This window comes from Rhinoderma darwinii, chromosome 2 (genome assembly GCF_050947455.1).
Source record: "Rhinoderma darwinii isolate aRhiDar2 chromosome 2, aRhiDar2.hap1, whole genome shotgun sequence".
Classification (NCBI taxonomy): domain Eukaryota; kingdom Metazoa; phylum Chordata; class Amphibia; order Anura; family Rhinodermatidae; genus Rhinoderma; species Rhinoderma darwinii.
This window is the reverse complement of record NC_134688.1, coordinates 459,739,760-459,759,275: the sequence shown is the minus strand read 5'-3', so window position 1 is coordinate 459,759,275 and position 19,516 is coordinate 459,739,760. Positions and strand designations below refer to the sequence as shown.

Below are 19,516 nucleotides of genomic sequence, written 5' to 3'. Positions count from 1 at the left end.
TTTTGCATCGTCGCTTTCCAAGAGCCGTAACTTTTTTATTTTTCCATCAATGTAGTGATTTTTTGGGCTTGTTTTCTGCGGGACAAGACGTAGTTTTGAATGGTACTGTTTTGGGGTACATGGGACTTATTGATTCATTTTTATTATGACTTTTTTGGGGGGCAATGGAAAAAAATTGCAATTTCGCCATAGTTTTTTGCGTTTTTTTTTTACGGTGTTCACTTTGCGGTTTAAATTACATATTAACTTTATTAATGGAGTCATTACGGTCGCGGCGATACCATATATGTGTACTTTTTTTTTTTTTTTACACTTTTACTAAATAAAACCACTTTTTATGGAAAAAAATGGATTTATTTTTTTACTGTACTTTTTATTAATATTCTTTATTTCACTTTGATGACTGATTTTATTAGTCCCACTAGGGGACTTTACTGTGCGATGTTCCGATCGCTGCTATAATGCTCTGGTATACTTCGTATACCAGAGCATTATTGCCTGTCAGTGTAAATCTGACAGGCAATCTGTTAGGACGTGCCTCCGGCGCGTCCTAACAGGCATATGTCCAGGGCAGACCTGGGGGCTTTTATCAGTCCCCCGGCTGCCATGACACCCCATCGGAGACCCGCGATTGCATTCGCGGGCCGCCGATGGGTGACAGAGGGAGCGCACTCCCTCTGTAAACAAAGTTAAATGCCGCGGTCGCTATTGACGGCGGCATTTAACGGGTTAAACGGCCGCGATCGAAGTAAACTTCGATCGCGGGCGTTGGAGCAGGAGCTCAGCTGTCATCAGACAGCAGAGCCCCGGCTCCTGCCTGCACGGGAGACCCGTGCAGGACTTAGACTAGGCTGACGTGAAAAGGCGTCAGCCTAGCCTAAAGCCCATTAGTGAATCACGTAAAAAGGCGTATTAGTGGTCACTAAGGGGTTAATTTAAAAAAAACAAACAAAACTTTTTCAATGGTGTATATAGTCTTTAAAGCCACTTACCTGCTCAGTGGAATCGTTCTTTCGGAGTGTCAGGTGATATTCTTCCAAATTTGGAGGGTCTGGGGTTAAAATATTAACCATTACCAGTCCATCACTGGACGTTATACTGACATGAGGCGGCGGTTTACTCGCTGGTGAAATGGGCAAGAATAAAATATGTGGTTAGATTGTCTTGAATACATTTTATGATAAATATACATTGTGATTCTTGGGGTAATTTAGCATCAAGGGTAGCAGCTTTCTGAACTCTAAGGAGGTGTTTATAGTGCGGACCGCCAAATAAACTGCACAGAGGAGAACATCCCTCCGAAGGAAATGGTTTATTCCGCATACAAACGATTGTAGATAATAAACAGCTTAACCCACGCATATGGCACGATCTCACTGCTTGAACCCTAACTATCCTCTAAGGGCAAATAATACCTTTCCTGAGGTCCCTACACGGCACTTTGGCGCTCACGGAGCTCGTTCAAGTCCCTTCTGGATGCCTGTCATCTTGGGACAGACCACCCTATCTGTCTCCTACCGGACCACAGTTCACCTGCGGGACATTAAGGCCGGGTTCACACAGTTTTTTGCAGGCGGAAATTCTGCCTCAAAACTCAGTTTGAAAGTTTGAGGCAGATTTTCCTCTGGCTGCACGACGCGGGCATAAAACTCCGCGAAATACGCTTTATCTGCCTCCCATTGATGTCAATGGGAGGTCAGAGGCGTAAACGCCCGAAGATAGTGCATGTCCCTTCTTTCTCCCGCGAGACGGTTTTACCGCTCCTGGGAAAAAGACGCCTCCGCCTCCCATTGAAATCAATCGGAGGCATTTTTGGCTGGTTTTTGACGAGTTTTGCGGCGCGGTTTCCGCGTAAAAAAAACTAGTAAAAAAACTCAGTGTGAACATACCCTTAGGGCCCCGTTCACACAGAGTTTATTTACACGTCTTTTACAGCGGAAACCGCGGAAAAAATGGCTTTGAAATTAATGGGAGGCGGAGGCGCTTTTTTCCCTCAAGCAGAAAAAAACGCTCACAGGAAAAAGAAGCGACTTGCTCTATTTTGAGGCGTTTTCCGCCTCAAAAACTCCATTGAAATCAACGGGAGACGGAAAAAAAACGCTGCCAATGGCCGACACGTTTTTGGACGTGTTTTATGGCAAAAACCGCTGGTGTTTTTTTTCCTTTGCCTGTTGAATAAAGAGGTAAAAAAAAATGTGGCAAAAAACGCCTGTTGTGCAAAACCAATTAAAAAAACGGAGCTCATTTTTACATGCCTGCAATGAACTCAGTGTGAACAGGGCCTAACAGCGCTTCCCTGTCATGAGCGCTCTACTTGTCAACCCTGTTTTTGGGTCGCTCTTCGGTGCTAAAAATAGACCAAAAGAGAAGCACTGTGGCAATAAACCAATATGGCCGATGCGATGCTTCAAAATAAGGAGTGACTTCTCCTTATATGAGGAATATCCCAAAAATAAAGAGCACGGAAGCAGCACTCAAAAAAAAAAGTGAGGAATTTATTCACCAAACCGATGCAAAGTTTCACCTCCTCAATGGTATATATAGTGTTATAGCCTACGCCAGTTTCTGGTGTAAATTATATTGAACTTGTCAGTCCACAGGTAAGCCCCATCCAAAAAGTCTTTCCATTGATGTAAATGGAAGAATTTGCATTGCTAATACCGTCTCTGCATTTGGTCTATTAAAGGGTAACTAACTAAACTTTCAAAAAACTTCTGACATGTTACAGTGACACGTCAGAAGTTTTTATCTGTGGGGGTCCGAGCACGGAGACCCCCACCGATTGCTAAAACGAAGTGGCAGATGCCCTTGAGCGAGCGTTGAGCCGCTTCGTTTCTGATCGCCTTTTCTCGGAAAGCCAAGCAGTTGGTGTACGGACTCATAGGCCTTCTATTCAGCCCGTACACCGACTCCTCGGCTTTCTGAGAAAAGCCTAGCAGAAACCAAGCGGCCCAGCACACATCCGATTGCTTCTGACGCTTCGTTTTAGCAATCGGTGGGGGTCTCAGTGCTCAGACTCCAAACTATCAAAACTTCTGACACGTCACTGTAACATGTCAGAAGTTTTTTGAAAGTTTAGTTACACTTTAAGTAAAATAGCAGTGCCTTTTCCTTCTTTACAAACCCAAGGAGTCAGACATTGAGAGAGGAGCAGTGGATTTGGGCAGAGGGAGCAGGGAAATTATAAGTATGCAAGCTCAATGACGAGGTGACTAAAGATAGCCGCATTTAAATAATCCTGTCTCTATTTGCAACAGGAACAGCAGCTCTGGAGCACAAACTGCTGCTCTAATCATTGAAATACTATGTAGAATATGACAAGTGAGACATTTATGAGCTCATGTATTTTTTGCTATAGAACATACACTACTCACTATAGTTGGGATCAAAGTCTTGAGAGTTGGAGAGATTTTTTCCTTCAGGCGTTGTAGCAGAGACCAGCAGGGTATAATTATGACTGTAGTCTAGTAAATCAGAAGATATATTGCAAGAGCAATTTATAACAACACATTCCTGCGACTCGTTTTCTGGCGCTCCAATCCTGAAGATGAATATAAAATGGAAAGCAGTGAAGCATAGGATAGGATCGCCTCTTACATGTGCTACCATTTCATTGTTTTCAAAGCTGGAAGACTGGACTATCTAAGGCTCTGTTCACACTTGCGTTGGGGGGTCCGGTATTTTTGACAGCAAGAAAAGCTCACTCCGCAGAGCAATTATTGCTGTCAAATATACCGGATCCCCAACAGATCAGATTAAAGTCAATGTGGTCCTTGGGGGCTTCGCCTTATCAGGTTGCATGCAGGTTGAGCATAGCTGTCATGGCCGAGTTATAAATGGAAGCCATAACGCCTTAATAAACATGACATATATAGCCAGGACAGCAGGGTCTGTCTGTCTGTCTAACCTCATTAACCCCTTCCTGCAAATGGACATACCATTAGGTCCTAATTGCGGTGTTCTTACTACAATAAGACGTTATAGTACGTCCACTGGATGGCACGGGCACAGGAGTGATCGCGGCATCTAAGTAGTTTGACCGAGGGGGCTCCCTATGTCCCTATGTCAGCCACCCCGCGAAGTGATCACGAGGTGCCATTTGGTTTCTATAGCAGCCAGGGGCCTGACAAAAGGTGCTAAGGCCTGACATAGGCGCGGGCCCAAGGCCTGAATCACACGAGCGTGGGGACACTCGGCTGTGAAAAACTTCATGTTTTTCACGCCCGCGTAGACCCCGTGCGGGTCGCGTTTTCACGAATCCCCATAGACTTGAGCCTATGGAGGGATCCGTGAAAACGGAACAAGATAGGACAGGTTCTATTTTTCAACGGACCCTTCACACGCTCCGTTGAAACAACGGGCGTGTGAATGGCCCCATTGAAAAACATGCGACCGTGTGACAGCCGTTGTTTCAACGTATTCAACGCTCGTGTAAATTAGGCCTAAAAGTTTGCGTGTTACACAATAGCAATGATGCTTTGGAATACTAAATGTTCCTAAGCATTATGTAAGCGATCAAATGATCACAGCTACTAGTCCGTAGTGGGTCAAAAGAAAAGTGCAATGATGTGTAATAAAGTTTAATAAAACAAACCCCCCCCCCCCCCCACAAAATAAAGTATTTTTTTTTTATTAAAAAAAAAATATTAGTTTAAATTATTTTTTTTAATATAAGATACTACTGCAATAGTAACGACCCGTAGAAAAAAAAAAAGATATCCCATTATTTAAAATGCATCACATGAAAAAAAAAAATGCAAAAAAGACTAAAATCAGGACATTTTTTGCCCATTCCACCAAAAATGGTGGCAATAAAAATTAATTTGCAAAAAATAAGCCCCTATATGGTTGCGTCGATGGAAAAGTGAAAAAAATATGGCTCTCGGAAAGCACAAAACGTCAATGAATAATATGGTGCATCCTGAAGGGGTTAATGAGGTTAGGGGCTGAAGGAACACAAACCAGAAAGCCAAAAACTTTTCAACATAATTACAATCTCATTTCTTTAGACAGTATTGTGCTCCTATCAACGAGTAGAAATTGTGCTCATATATTGGTGGCGCCCTCTTGCAACATTTTTTGGTTGGTAAATGGAGGTGTGGCATAAAAAACAGGGATTTCATACGTTTTTGGATCACCCGGAAAACTGGATCCGTACACAACATACATCAGAACACCGGTGAAGAACCTACTTCTTATAAACAGCAGTAAATGGGACTTTTACGTCTTCTCCCAGACACTGGTAATTCCAGTCCAATATTGCTGTAAATTTGTCAATAGATTTTATGATTAAAATGTCAATGGTTTCCAGACCTGCAAAATAAAAAGGCTATGTATTAAGAAATTATTATTTTTTTCCTTTTCAGTTTTTTTATACTTTGTGTAGCGTTTGCAAAAAAATCTAAACGGTCAACAAGCAGGTTATCTGCTGATGATGGATCTTATTATGTACTGCAAGGTGAGGCCTCGTTCACATCAGTGTCGGGTTCCGTTCATGGGTTCCGTTAGACCTTTCCTTCGGAGGAACCCATAGCTTCCGTTTGCATTTCCATTGATTTCAACGGTAATCCTTCCGTTGCAAATGGTTTCCATTTGTCTCCGTTCCGTATGATTTCCGTTTTTTCTTTAGCGGAAACAATAACCCAGTCTGCCCTCCGTTTTTCATGGCAGAAAAGGATGAATTTAAATAGTCAGGGTTTTTTTTTTGTCCCAAGCCCTGGAAAACACCAGAGTGCCCATGTAGATAGTGCCACAGTGCCCACTGTAGATAGTGCCCACATAGATTGCACCACAGTGCCCATGTAGTGCCACAGTGCCTACTGTGGCTAGTGCCCCAGTGCCCAAGCAGATAGTGCCACACACAATGCCCATGTAGATAGTGCCACTGTGCCCACTGTAGATAGTGCCCACATAGATTGCACCACAGTGCCCATGTAGTGCCACTGTGGCTAGTGCCCCAGTGCCCATGCAGATAGTGCCACACACAGTGCCCATGTAGATAGCGCCACAGTGTTCCCTGCAAATAGTGCCCATATAGCGCCACACCACTCTCCTTGTAAAAGGGCCACACCACCCCCGCCGCTGTAGATAGTGCCACTTGACCCCCCTGTAGATAGCATATATGGACAGTGAAGTCAGGGGCTCCCTCCAGGGGTGGATTCCCTGGCCAAAGCGTTGCCGAGATTCTGGCTGGGGCTTCCGGCATCCCAAAACCACTAACGTCTTATATGGACAGTGATGTTAGGGGCTACTCCAGGGGCGGAATCGTCGGAAACGCTGTTGCCGATGCTCTGGCCGGAGATTCAGCTTCTGGAAGAGCCCCTGACGTCACACACTCCATACACACCTCTTCCTTGCGGGAATGGACAACTGAAATAAATTTTATAAAGAACATGGAGGAACACAACAGGTCAGGTTCTTATTTTACACTGTGGTTCCCAAGATTGTATTACCTGAGTAAGCTCTAAGTGCCTGGGCTGCCAGTATTGGGAGATTCCTGACCCCTTTCTCCCATCTGCTCCCACCCCCCTCTTCCAAAACGACGGAAACCCAACGGACTTCATTATAGACAATAGGGTCAGTCGGGCGCCGTTGGGGTCCATCATGTGACAAATCAGTAACGGACTTCATTTTCGTTGTTCTGCTACTATGACGGAGCAGAGTAACTAAAACGAACAACTCAGATGTGAACAGAGCCTCAGTAGAAGACTTCGCAACAAACTTAGGTAGTTTCCAAGGATTATAAAACCAAGTTAAAGTAGTCGATTTTGTGTCTTCATGTCATTTTGGGCTGCCTCCCTATAAGCGGTAGTAAGCGTTATAAAAATAGCAAAAATATTACGCAGCCTGTTCTAGCTATGTAGTAATATTACACAATGAGGGAATGACAAAAGGGGAATTCCATTCACACAATAAGGTTCTGCTCTGTCGAGGGATCCGTGCCAATGGAATGACTCAAAGGATGGGGAATTAAAAGCGTTAAACCCCTTAAAGGAACACTCCAAGGAAAACTGGCACGCTGTTTTTGCATAGTATGGCCTGAGGGGGCAGTGCATGACTCAAAGCATACCAAAGATAGGAGTCATACGCCGCCCCTTCAGGCTGTGCACTAGGTATAGCACTGTGTATCAGTTTTTTTCTGGAGTGTTCCTTTTATAAGGACGAGTAAAAACCGAGACCTTCTGTAATATTAACTTGATTTCCAAAAGTATGTGGTCATCTGACCACCACACCAATATGAGCACGTTGGAAATCCCATTGCAAAACCATGGCCGTTACTATGGAGTTAGGCCCCTTTTGCAGCTATAGCCGCCTCCACTCTTCTGGGAACGTTTTCCACAAAATTTTGGAGTGTCTGTGGGAATTTTTTGCCCATTCAGTCAAAAGACCATTCGTGAGGTCAGACACTGATGTTGGGGAGAAGGTCTACTCGCAATCGGCGTTCCAATTCATCCCAAAGGTGTTGGATGGGGTTGAGGTCAGGCCTCTGTGCAGGCAACTCAAGTTCCTCCACAACAAACTCGTCACGACCATGTCTTTATGGACCTTGCTGTGTGCCCAGGGGCACAGTCATGCTGGAATAGGAAAGAGCCGAACCAAAAACGTATTATATAGTTGGAAGCTACAATTGTGTAAAATGTCTTTGTTTTCGTATTATTAACATTGCCCTTCACTGGAACTAAAAGAGCTAACACTAAAAACAGCCCCAGACCATTACCCCTCCTCCACTAAATGTTACACTATACATTCCGGTAGGTAACGTTCTCCTGGCATCCACCAAACTCAAGATTCCTCCATCAGACTGCCAAATAGTGAGCCATGATTCATCACTCCAGAGAACACGCTGCTCCAGAGTCCAGTGGCGACGTGCTTTACACCACTCCAGCCGACGCTTGGCATTGTGCATCAAAATCTTAGTCTTGTGGGCAGCGGCCATGGAAACCCATTTCATGAAGCTCCAGACACCCAGTTCTGGTGTTGATGTCCCTTACAGAGACCGTGTGGAGCTCTGTAGTGAGTGATACAACAGAGGAGAGGCCATTTTTACGATCTACATGCTTTTTCACTTGAGGGTGCCGCTCCGCGAGTTCTGGCCTACCGCTTTGTGGCTGAGCTGTTGTCACTCCTAGACGCTTCCACTTCACAATTATTGCACATACAGGTGACCGGGACAGGTCAAGCAGATCAGAAATTTCCCAAACTGACTTGTGGCATAAGTGACATCATCATAAGTGCCACGTCTAAAGTTATTGAGCTCTTCAGTACAACCCATACTACTAGCAACGTTTGGCTATGGAGATTACATTGCTGTGTGCTTGATTTTATGCACATGTTTTCAATAATTGTGGTTGAAACTCAGTAATTAGAAGAGGTGTCCCTGCTCACCGAGCATTGTCTAGACTCAATACATTTGTATCAACTTGAGGAACATGGGTTTAGTAGCGCCGGCAGCTGAGGGTCTCCCTAACCCCAGCGGCCGCCAACTTGCTTGTCCTCATCGCCAGCGTCTCCCTCCTCAGGGACACTCGCACGCTCTGCTCTCTCCTCCTCCACTGGCTGATGCCCGTAGGGTGCACGCACGCTTGTCCCAGTTCTTAAAGGGCCAGTGCACACACCAGGAATATTGCCCCCAGCCCATCCTAGCACACCCTGGACTATTTAAAGAGGCTGTCACCAGATTTTGCAACCCCTATCTGCTATTGCAGCAGATAGGCGCTGCAATGTAGATTACAGTAACGTTTTTGTTTTTTTTAAACGAGCATTTTTGGCCAAGTTATGACCATTTTTGTATTTATGCAAATGAGGCTTGCAAAAGTCCAAGTGGGTGTGTTTAAAAGTAAAAGTCCAAGTGGGCGTGTATTATGTGCGTACATCGGGGCGTTTTTACTACTTTTACTAGCTGGGCGTTCTGAAGAGAAGTATCATCCACTTCTCTTCAGAACGCCCAGCTTCTGCCAGATCACGCTGTGACGTTACTCACAGGTCCTGCATCGTGTCAGACGAGCGAGGACACATCGGCACCAGAGGCTTCAGTTGATTCTGCAGCAGCATCGGCGTTAGCAGGTAAGTCGATGTTCTCATTCACTGACTGCAACTAATATCTTAAAAATGGTGAGGAATTGAAACAAGAAGTATAGAAAAAAAAAGTTTCAGAACTTTTAATTTACACAGTGATAAAAAGGAAAACCCCTTTTAATTGATAAAATTCTGTCTGAAGTCAACACTAGGGGGAGCTGTATTATTATTGAGCTCAATGTATGAACCAGGGATTTCTCTATTTTTTCTGGGACCTAACCAGCCATTAAGACAACTTATTTCCACTTCTGAAACCCCTTGACAAAGACTTGATCACTGGAGTTCCTCCTGCAGACAAGTCCAGTGAGACTGCAAGGGACATAAAGCAAAACATGGTGCCCACTGAAATCAATAGGCCATCCCTGTAATGCACGGACGAGCCAGTTTATGTCCTCCACATCATGCCATTTGGACAGTGTTTTTCTTTTTGACAGGTCCCCTCACAATGAGCAGATTGCCAGAAGATGCCGGTGACATCATGAGATCTGTTGAACTTCTCTGGCCTTATATGGCAACCAAATGACAAATTCAACTCTGCTACATCTGTATTTTATTGGACTGAACGGCAGCAAAACATTACAGTCCTCAGGCTAAAACCAACCTGGTATGAGTCAGACGGTGCCCATGTTAGCTATGTCCCAAATTCAAGATTCACTTTTGCTTGCAGGAGCCAACGGCATACTCCTATCTACCCAAGCAGAACTCCTAGAGATACGGTCATAAGCAGCTGGCATGTAAAAGCACCCGAGGACGTGTAAGCTGAAAGATGGTGATAACGTGTCTATATTTCCATATCAGGGTGACTAAATTTATCTCATAAATTTCAGTGAAGGCCATGAACTTTAATCTGGGGCGCACGTAGGGGTGGGGAGGGGAGGGTTTCCAGTTGTCCGGAAACCCCCCTGTGACCAGGGTCGAAAGGCCCTTACCTACTGTGGCATCGCTAGCATCCGGGGCCCAAGCCCTGGATTTTTGTCCTGGTGCCCCGGGAAACTGCCCCATTCAACAGTATCTGCATCCTCAGGACGCAGATACAATTGAATAATATGTCGGAGCAAGGAGCTATAAGTTCACGTTAGGCCTGCAGCCTATAAGACGCTGGGACAGAAGCCCTGCAGAGGCTGGCACGATATGGTCACTGGATCGCACCCAGGCCTACGCAAGGGTCCCGTCTCAGAAGCTGATAGGCTGCAGGACTGAGGAGGCTGCGAGACCGTGCAGCTCAGTTCGTCGTGTGATTGGAGCTAGGCAAGTATACGGTTTTTTTATTTGTTAGGGGGGCATTATCATCAAGGGGGCAATGAGTGTGGCATGATCTACAAGGAGCACTGAGTGTGGCACTATCTACGCTGGTTTTTACACTGCCAGTAGTGGTCAAAACATATCCACTATCCTAGCCCTCTTTTTTTAATAAAATCTTGTAATATAAAGATCTAGGCTAGGGGATAAGTGCAGAGCAAAACTCGTAGAGTAAAATCCAGAGGGTAGTGGGAGCGTGGCGAAAATAACTTGATTTGAAAAGTATGCGTTTGGAAACCCAAAGGGCCTCTGAAAAATGAGAGGTGTAATCTGATTGGTTGCCATTACCAACGACTCCACTTTTCCTTTGCATCAGTTTGGACATATCTCCCCCGTTGTATCTAAACACTGCACACCCCCTACATCACAGCGAGAGATAAGTCAATTGGTAATGGTGACAACTACTTTCCTTATTATTACTGTATACGGAGGAGTGATAGAATTAAAACGGTCTATAACCTAAAAACTGAGCCTTGTTGACCATAGTAACCAATCAAAGTGCAGCTTTCATTTTTCCAGAGGCACTTAAGAAGTGAAAGCTAAGTGCTGATTGGTTGCTATGTTTTGATAAGGCCTAATTTGTGTTTCCATATAAATTACACTGTTTTTACGTTCAATACTTTTATTTTGTACATGATTTGTGCAGATGTTTAGCTCATGGTGGATTGCCTAGACCAGTGGTTCACAAACATTTTCATGCCAGGGCACTCTAACCCATATAGAGACCCCACTGCAAAATCCATTCTCCATATGGACAGCATATCACCAGACGTCGGTTCATGGTGACGTCACCGTGGCCAGGTGACATCACTAAGCCACTGTGGCCAGGTGACGTGTCATCAGTATGGGCTGAGCAAAAAATCATTAGCCTACACTTTTCAACCTAGTGGCGACCTAAAACCGGAGTAGTGTACACGACCCATTCATCAGACACCAGACTCCAATATACAACTGCAGTTACCCGCACAAGGAGGTGAGGACAGAGCTGCTGCTACTTGCACAGTGAGAATTAAGATTTCCCCCAGTCTCCTAAACCCTCAACTGTGTGAGCAGGACTAGGTCAAGATGGACTTTCAACCTCTGGATGTAAACATGAATGATACCATTCACTGAATGCAAGCAGAGATCTAGAAAGTCTTTAAAAATTCAGCAGTGTAACAGAATGTCTCACTAAGGCAACCCCTGTCAATATGCCCAATTACAGCATATGGACATCATAGAGGGGGGTATCCCAGCTTGGGACCCCCTCTATGAGCCAGAACAGAGAGCCATGTAATACTACATTTCCACTGCGGAGACTGCTGCAGGGGAAGTGTCTGGCTGGCCATGGCTTCCCCCCTCAAAATCGTCTGTTTGCTCGGGATGTCGGTAGCAGGATCAGCTGATCGCTCCGGTAGCCGTAGTCTGATGAGACACCCCTTTAATTTATTTTCGTTCTAAGGGTATGTGCACACGAGAACTGTCTTTTACGTCTGAAAAGACAGACTGTTTTCAGGAGAATACAGCTGCCTCGTTTCAGACGTAATTGCTCATCCTCGCATTTTGCAAGGCGTCTTTAACGGCCGATCATTTGAGCTGTTCTTCATTGAATTCAATGAAGAACGGCTCAAATTACGTTTCAAAGAAGTGTCCTGCACTTCTTTGACGAAGCAGTCATTTAAATGACAGGTCGTCTGCACAGAACGTCGGCAAACCCATTCAAATCAATGGGCAGATGTTTGCCGACGTATTGTAGCCCTATTTTCAGGCGTAAATCGAGGCATAATACGCCTCGTTTACGCCTGAAAATAGGTTGTGTGAACTCAGCCTAAAGCTCCTCCATCCTTACAAGTTTTTTATGCTTTTCTACTGACTGATGATTCAGTTTAATGTACTTTTGACTGTCTGTAAGTCCAGAATATGTTATATTCCGGCTCCTATCAGGAGAACAAATTGATAACGTGTAAATATTTTCTCATCCACGCGTTGCGGAAAAAAATAGCAGAAAAGATGTGCAAAAATGTACCTGCTGTGCGGAATTTGAATCCACCGCATGTTCATATATATTGCAAAAAAAAATGCTCCGGTTTTCCTGCACAGATAATCTGATCGGAAATTCCGCAACATGTACACTACTGTTCAAAAGTTTAGGGTCACTTAGAAATTTCCTTATTTTTGGAAGAAAAGCACAGTTTTTTCAATGAAGATAACATTAAATTAATCAGAAATACACTCTATACATTGTTAATGTGCTAAATGACTATTCTAGCTGCAAACGTCTGGTTTTTAATGCAATATCTACATAGGTGTATAGAGGCCCATTTCCAGCAACCATCACTCCAGTGTTCTAATGGTACATTGTGTTTGCTAACTGTGTTAGAAGGCTAATGGATGATTAGAAAACACTTGAAAACCCTTGTGCAATTATGTTAGCACCGCTGTAAACAGTTTTGCTGTTTAGAGGAGCTATAAAACTGACCTTCCTTTGAGCTAGTTGAGAATCTGGAGAATTACATTTGTGGGTTTGATTAAACTCTGAAAATGGCTACAAAAAGAGAGCTTTCATGTGAAACTCGACAGTCTATTCTTGTTCTTAGAAATTAAGGCTATTCCATGCGAGAAATTGCCAAGAAACTGAAGATTTCCTACAACGGTGTGTACTACTCCCTTCAGAGGACAGCACAAACAGGATCTAACCAGAGTAGAAAGAGAAGTGGGAGGCCCCGCTGCACAACTGAGCAACAAGACAAGTACATTAGAGTCTCTAGTTTGAGAAATAGACGCCTCACAGGTCCTCAACTGGCAGCTTCATTAAATAGTACCCGCAAAACGCCAGTGTCAACGCCTACAGTGAAGAGGCGACTCCGGGATGCTGGCCTTCAGGGCAGAGAGGCAAAGATAAAGCCATATATGAGACTGGCTAATAAAAGGAAAAGATTAATATGGGCAAAAGCACACAGACATTGGACAGAGGAAGATTGGAAAAAAGTGTTATGGACAGACGAATTGAAGTTTGAGGTATTTGGATCACACAGAAGAACATTTGTGAGACGCAGAACAACTGAAAAGATGCTGGAAGAGTGCCTGACGCCATCTGTCAAGCATGGTGGAGGTAATGTGATGGTCTGGGGTTGCTTTGGTGCTGGTAAAGTGGGAGATTTGTACAAGGTAAAAGGGATTTTGAATAAGGAAGACTATCACTCCATTTTGCAACGCCATGCCATACCCTGTGGACAGCGCTTGATTGGAGCCAATTTCATCCTACAACAGGACAATGACCCAAAGCACACCTCCAAATTATGCAAGAACTATTTAGGGAAGAAGCAGGCAGCTGGTATTGTATCTGTAATGGAGTGGCCAGCGCAGTCCCCAGATCTCACCCCCATAGAGCTGTTGTGGGAGCAGCTTGACCGTATGGTACGCAAGAAGTGCCCATCAAGCCAATCCAACTTGTGGGAGGGGCTTCTGGAAGCATGGGGTGAAATTTCTCCCGATTACCTCAGCAAATTAACAGCTAGAACGCCAAAGGTCTGCAATGCTGTAATTGCTGCAAATGGAGCATTCCAAGACCAAAGCAAAGTTTGAAGGAGAAAATTATTATTTCAAATAAAAATCATTATTTCTAACCTTGTCAATGTCTTGACTATATTTTCTAGTCATTTTGCAACTCATTTGATAAATAAAAGGGTGAATTTTCATGGAAAACACAAAATTGTCTGGGTGACCCAAACTTTTGAACGGTAGTGTACGTCTTACCATTGTAGTATCATATTTTGGGCTGTATTTAAAGGTTCTCAAGTCAGTTTTACATACTTAGGTCTCATGCACACGACCGTAAAAACTCCCGTTATTACGGGTCGTAATTACGACCCCTAATAACGGGCTCATAGACTTCTATTGGCGACGGGTGCCTTCCCGTTTTTTCACGGGAAGGTGCCCGTGCCGTTGAAAAAGATAGAACATGTCCTATTTCAGGCCGTAATAACGGCACGGACAGTCCATAGAAGTCTATGGAGCTCTCGTAATGACGGATGGCTACATGTGTGCACCCGTCATTACGGCAGCGTTGCTAAGCGACGTCCGTAAATAGTCACTGTCCAGGGAGCTGAAAGAGTTAACTGATCGGCAGTAACTCTTTCAGCACCCTGGACAGTGACTACCGATCAGTATAAACCTGTAAAAAATAAAAATAAAAGACGTTCATACTTACCGACAACTTCCTGCTTCCTCCAGTCCGGTCTCCCGCCCGTTGCCTTGGTGACGCGTCTCTCTCGACATCCGGCCCGACGTCCTGGTTGACGCTTCAGGCCATGTGACCGCTGCAGCCAATCACAGGTCAATCACAGGCTGCAGCGGTCACATGGACTGCCGCGTCATCCAGGGATGTCGGGCTGGATGTGAAGAGAGGGACGCGTCACCAAGACAACGGCCGGGTAAGTATGAATTTCTTTAACTTTTATTACAGAAAAGGCTGTCCCTTCTCTCTATCCTGCACTGATAGAGAGAAGGGGCTGCCGATTAGTGCAGTGCTATTTTGCCGCCAAAAACGTGCTCGTAAATACGGGTGGAATACGTGTGACACCGGACCCATATTTACGGGCACGGGTTCGTAAATACTGGTGCAAAACGGGTGGAATACGTGTGACACCGGACCCGTATTTACGCCAGTATTTACGGGTGGGAAAAAATACGGTCGTGTGCATGAGGCCTTAGGCTGGGTTCACACGAGCACATTACGTACGTAAAGGACGGAACGTATTTTGGCCGCAAGTCCCGGACCGAACACACTGCAGGGAGCCGGGCTCCTAGCATCATAGTGATGTTCAACGCTAGGAGTCCCTGCCTCTCCGTGGAACTACTGTCCCGTACTGAAAACATGATTACAGTACGGGACAGTTGTCCCGAAGAAAGGCAGGGACTCCTAGCGTCGTACAGAACTATGATGCTAGGAGCCCGGCTCCCTGCAGTGTGTTCGGTCCGGGACTTGCGGCCGAAATACGTTCCGTCCTTTACGGACCGAACATGCTCGTGTGAATCCAGCCTTACTATGGCTGATTATGAAGAATGTCTGATAATTTGACAATGGTCTGGTCCAAATTATGCCGGATTAAAGGAATTTTAATGTTTATATTTAAATTTACTTATATACAAATTAAAGAGTTTGTCTCTTTTTATACAGCGGAGGCTCGGGGGCAGTATGGAGCAGGCTCACCGGCTGAGCCGAAGGAGAAGATGTCACACATGTAGTTTACTAGATTTTTAACATTGCATATATGTCGTAACACTGTGCCAGTGCTGAGTCGATATTTCCACACTGGGCGCAGACGCTGCTCGCCTTCCCTTATTTTGTATCTACCATAACATTATTCACCACATTTCCTGTGTAAGCCTCTGGTCATGTTCGTGTGGAAACTGACTGTTTTCAGCAAATTAATGTTATATTTTTATATAATTAAAAGTTATACAGTTTTTGAATATACTTTCTGTATTAATTCTTCAAGATCTCTGCTTGTTATTATTCAGTAGGAACCTTCATTGTTTATTTCCAGTGGATAAAATACTGTCCATGGTTATGTGATGGACACACAGGTGCTGGGCTCGTTACAGTTACAGTATGTGTATCAGAGCTGTGTCTTCTAACGATCCCAGCACCTGTGTGTCCATCACATGACCATGGACAGAATTGTATCCACTGGACGTAAACATACCGCTCATAAAAAACGCTTGCAAATATAAATACAACCGAATGTACCCGAAATCCCCTAACAGGTGCATGATATGGAATAGACTTTCACTTAGGGTGACAGGTAACCTACTCCTCCTTTTTGTTCTGTTCACAACCTGCCCCTTTTCTTCAAGGTAAAAACGTTTTTGTTTTTCTGATGGATACGTTTAATTTTCTTCCTCTTAGGCTTCGTTCACATCTGTGTCGGGACTCCGTTCATGGGTTCCGTCGGAGCTTTCCGTCAGGGGAACCAACGAACGGAACCCTGACTGAAACAAACGGAAACCATAGGTTTCCGTTTGCATCACCAATAATTTCAATGGTGACGGATCCGATGCAAATGGTTTCCGTTTGTCACCGTTGTGTAAGGATTTGGTCGTTCTGGTGGAATCAATACCGTAGTCGACTGCGCTATTCATTCTGTCAAAACGACTGCACTCTTACACAACAGTGACAAACGGAAACCATTTGCACCGGATCAGTCACCATTGAAATCAATGATGATGCAAACCTATGGTTTCCGTTTGTTTCAGTCAGGGTCCCGCTCATGGGTCCCCTGAGAGAAAGCCCCGACGCAGATGTGAACGAAGCCTAAGAGGAAGGTACATTTTTTATCATACTTTCTGCAGTCATACCCAATACAAAAATCTGCAAAGGTATGTCACACATCTGGATCTGTCCGCCCTTTATTGCCTATTGTTATATTAAATACATAAGGCCTCATGCACACGACCGAATTGGTTGTGCGTTCGGCAAAACCACGGGTCCGTTGGACCGCAAAAAAACGTATTTGTGCATCAGTGTGTCATCAGGACTCACAGATCCACAACAATTCACCAGTACTGGTGAATCCGCAAGTCCGGATTTGCGGCCCGAACACGGATGCAGCGTTTGGTTTTGGCATATATATATATTATTTTTTTTAAAGGTTAACTAAATGTTTGACAAACTTTTGACATGTCATTGTGGTTTGATTGGTGGGGGTCCAAGCACTGAGACACCCAGCAATCCCTAAAACGAAGCTGTAGAAGTGCTCGTGTGAGCGCTCAGCCGCTTTGTGTCTGTTCGGCTTTTTCCGTAAATCAATGTATCGGAGTACGGGCTCAATAGGAAGTCTATGAGGAACTTCTGAGTATTTTTTTCTGCCATTTTCTCCATATAATTCAATAGGCTTTTCAACATAACTTAAAAACTGGCTGAAACAATTACGTGTTTGCAAAAACGCAGATAAAAACCCAATAAAGAAAACCACAGGAGGGTTTTTAGGCACTTGACATGCGTTTTGTAGAAACCTAAGGGGAGATGCATATATTCATATAGATTCATACTTTAGATTTTTTGGGGGGGGAAATCCACTGTGGCGTTCAGAACATACTCCATTACTTTACGCAAGAAAGCCAGGGTAACTACATTACCCCATTAAAACCCTGTGCAAAGTACTGGAGAACTGAAGTAAATCTACATAGCAACCAATAGGAATGCAGCTCTCATTTTTCTAAGGCTGAGTGAAGAATGAAAGGTATAACTTGATTGGTTGCTATGGACAGCCAATCCAATTTGCGTTTGCATTGGGTTTTAGATCTCCAGAAGCAGCTGCAGGGACTGACACAGGTGGCGCTGCAGGGATTGGCAGGTATAGAGTGGGCACGGGGCAGCAGACAACGCCACATTCACTCTCAGTGTGACTGACCTTCTGTCCCCACTGCCGTACCGACCATCCATGTAACAAGCAGCAGGATGACGAGCCGCCCCGCCATGTCCTCCCGCATCCTCCTCAAATCTCCGCTGTGATCGGCCGTACACAACACTGTTCTCGCCTCATCCCTCCCACCATCACCCCCTGCCGGGCGCGGACCTCCCACACCACAGAAGCGTCTCCCGAGTTCTACATCACAGCGGTCTGTAGATTCAGACTCGTTGTAGTGTATGCAGCAGGCTCCAGGAAAATGGCCGCGGATTTAGCGACAGCGCACTGTGACAGGTTTTATTCATTATTTCAGTTTCGTTATGAATAGTTTTGTAGATGAGGAAGAAAGACAACATTATCACATTCCCACTCTTATGTCATAATGTCCCCAAAACACTGCCAATCATTGCCCCATAACTGTGCCAACCAGTTCTTCCATAATATTATCAGCCAGTACTTATAACTTCCAATCAGTGCCCCATAATAATGGGAAATAGTTCCTCCATAATATTGCCAGCCAGTAAAAGTGCCAACCAGTGCCCAACTCGTTGTCAACCAGTTCCTCCATAATATTACCAGCCATATATATAGCGCCACCGTCCCCATATATATTGCAGCCACCGTCCCCCATATATATTGCAGACACCATTCCCATATATATTGCAGCCACCGTTCCCCATATATATTGCAGCAACCGTCCCCATATATATTACAGCCACCGTCCCCATATATATTGCAGCCACCGTCCCCACATATATTCCAGCCACCGTCCCCATATATATTGCAGCCACCGTCCCCATATATATTGCAGCCACCGTCCCCCATATATATTGCAGCCACAGTCCCCATATATATTGCAGCCACAGTCCCCATATATATTGCAGCCACCATTCCCATATATATTGCAGCCACCGTCCCCACATATATTCCAGCCACCGTCCCCACATATATTGCAGACACCGTCCCCATATATATTCCAGCCACCGTCTCCATATATATTGCAGACACCGTCCCCATATATATTGCAGCCACCATTCCCATATATATTGCAGCCACCGTTCCCCATATATATTGCAGCAACCGTCCCCATATATATTACAGCCACCGTCCCCATATATATTGCAGCCACCGTCCCCACATATATTCCAGCCACCGTCCCCATATATATTGCAGCCACCGTCTCCATATATATTGCAGCCACCGTCCCCACATATATTCCAGCCACCATCTCCATATATATTGCAGCCACCGTCTCCATATATATTGCAGCCACAGTCCCCATATATATTGCAGCCACCATCTCCATATATATTGCAGCCACCGTCTCCATATATATTCCAGCCACCGTCCCCACATATATTCCAGCCACCATCTCCATATATATTGCAGCCACCGTCTCCATATATATTGCAGCCACAGTCCCCATATATATTGCAGCCACCATTCCCCATATATATTGCAGCAACCGTCCCCATATATATTACAGCCACCGTCCCCATATATATTGCAGCCACCGTCCCCATATATATTGCAGCCACCGTCTCCATATATATTGCAGCCACCGTCTCCATATATATTGCAGCCACCGTCCCCACATATATTCCAGCCACCGTCCCCATATATATTGCAGCCACCGTCCCCATATATATTGCAGCCACCGTCTCCATATATATTGCAGGCGCCGTCCCCACATATATTGCAGCCACCGTCCCCATATATATTGCAGCCACCGTCCCCATATATATTGCAGC

At 44.9% G+C, this 19,516-nt stretch overlaps 1 protein-coding gene across 2 annotated transcripts in view; it reads right to left on the bottom strand.

The window, feature by feature from the left end:
- The window catches only part of LOC142743628 (interferon alpha/beta receptor 1-like), a 75,737-nt gene extending 57,728 nt beyond the window's left edge, over window positions 1-18,009 (bottom strand). The window contains exons 1-4 of one of the 2 annotated variants that reach the window (XM_075854573.1): window positions 17,769-18,009; window positions 5,193-5,313; window positions 3,375-3,541; window positions 993-1,123 (exon numbers count right to left, since the gene is read on the bottom strand). In XM_075854573.1, coding sequence (XP_075710688.1) covers window positions 993-1,123; window positions 3,375-3,541; window positions 5,193-5,313; window positions 17,769-17,847 — 498 coding nt within the window. In that variant the 5' untranslated portion in view covers window positions 17,848-18,009. The remainder of the gene's footprint in view (window positions 1-992; window positions 1,124-3,374; window positions 3,542-5,192; window positions 5,314-17,768) is intronic. The other variant, XM_075854571.1, reaches the window with a different exon arrangement.
- Window positions 18,010-19,516: the final 1,507 nt, after the last annotated feature.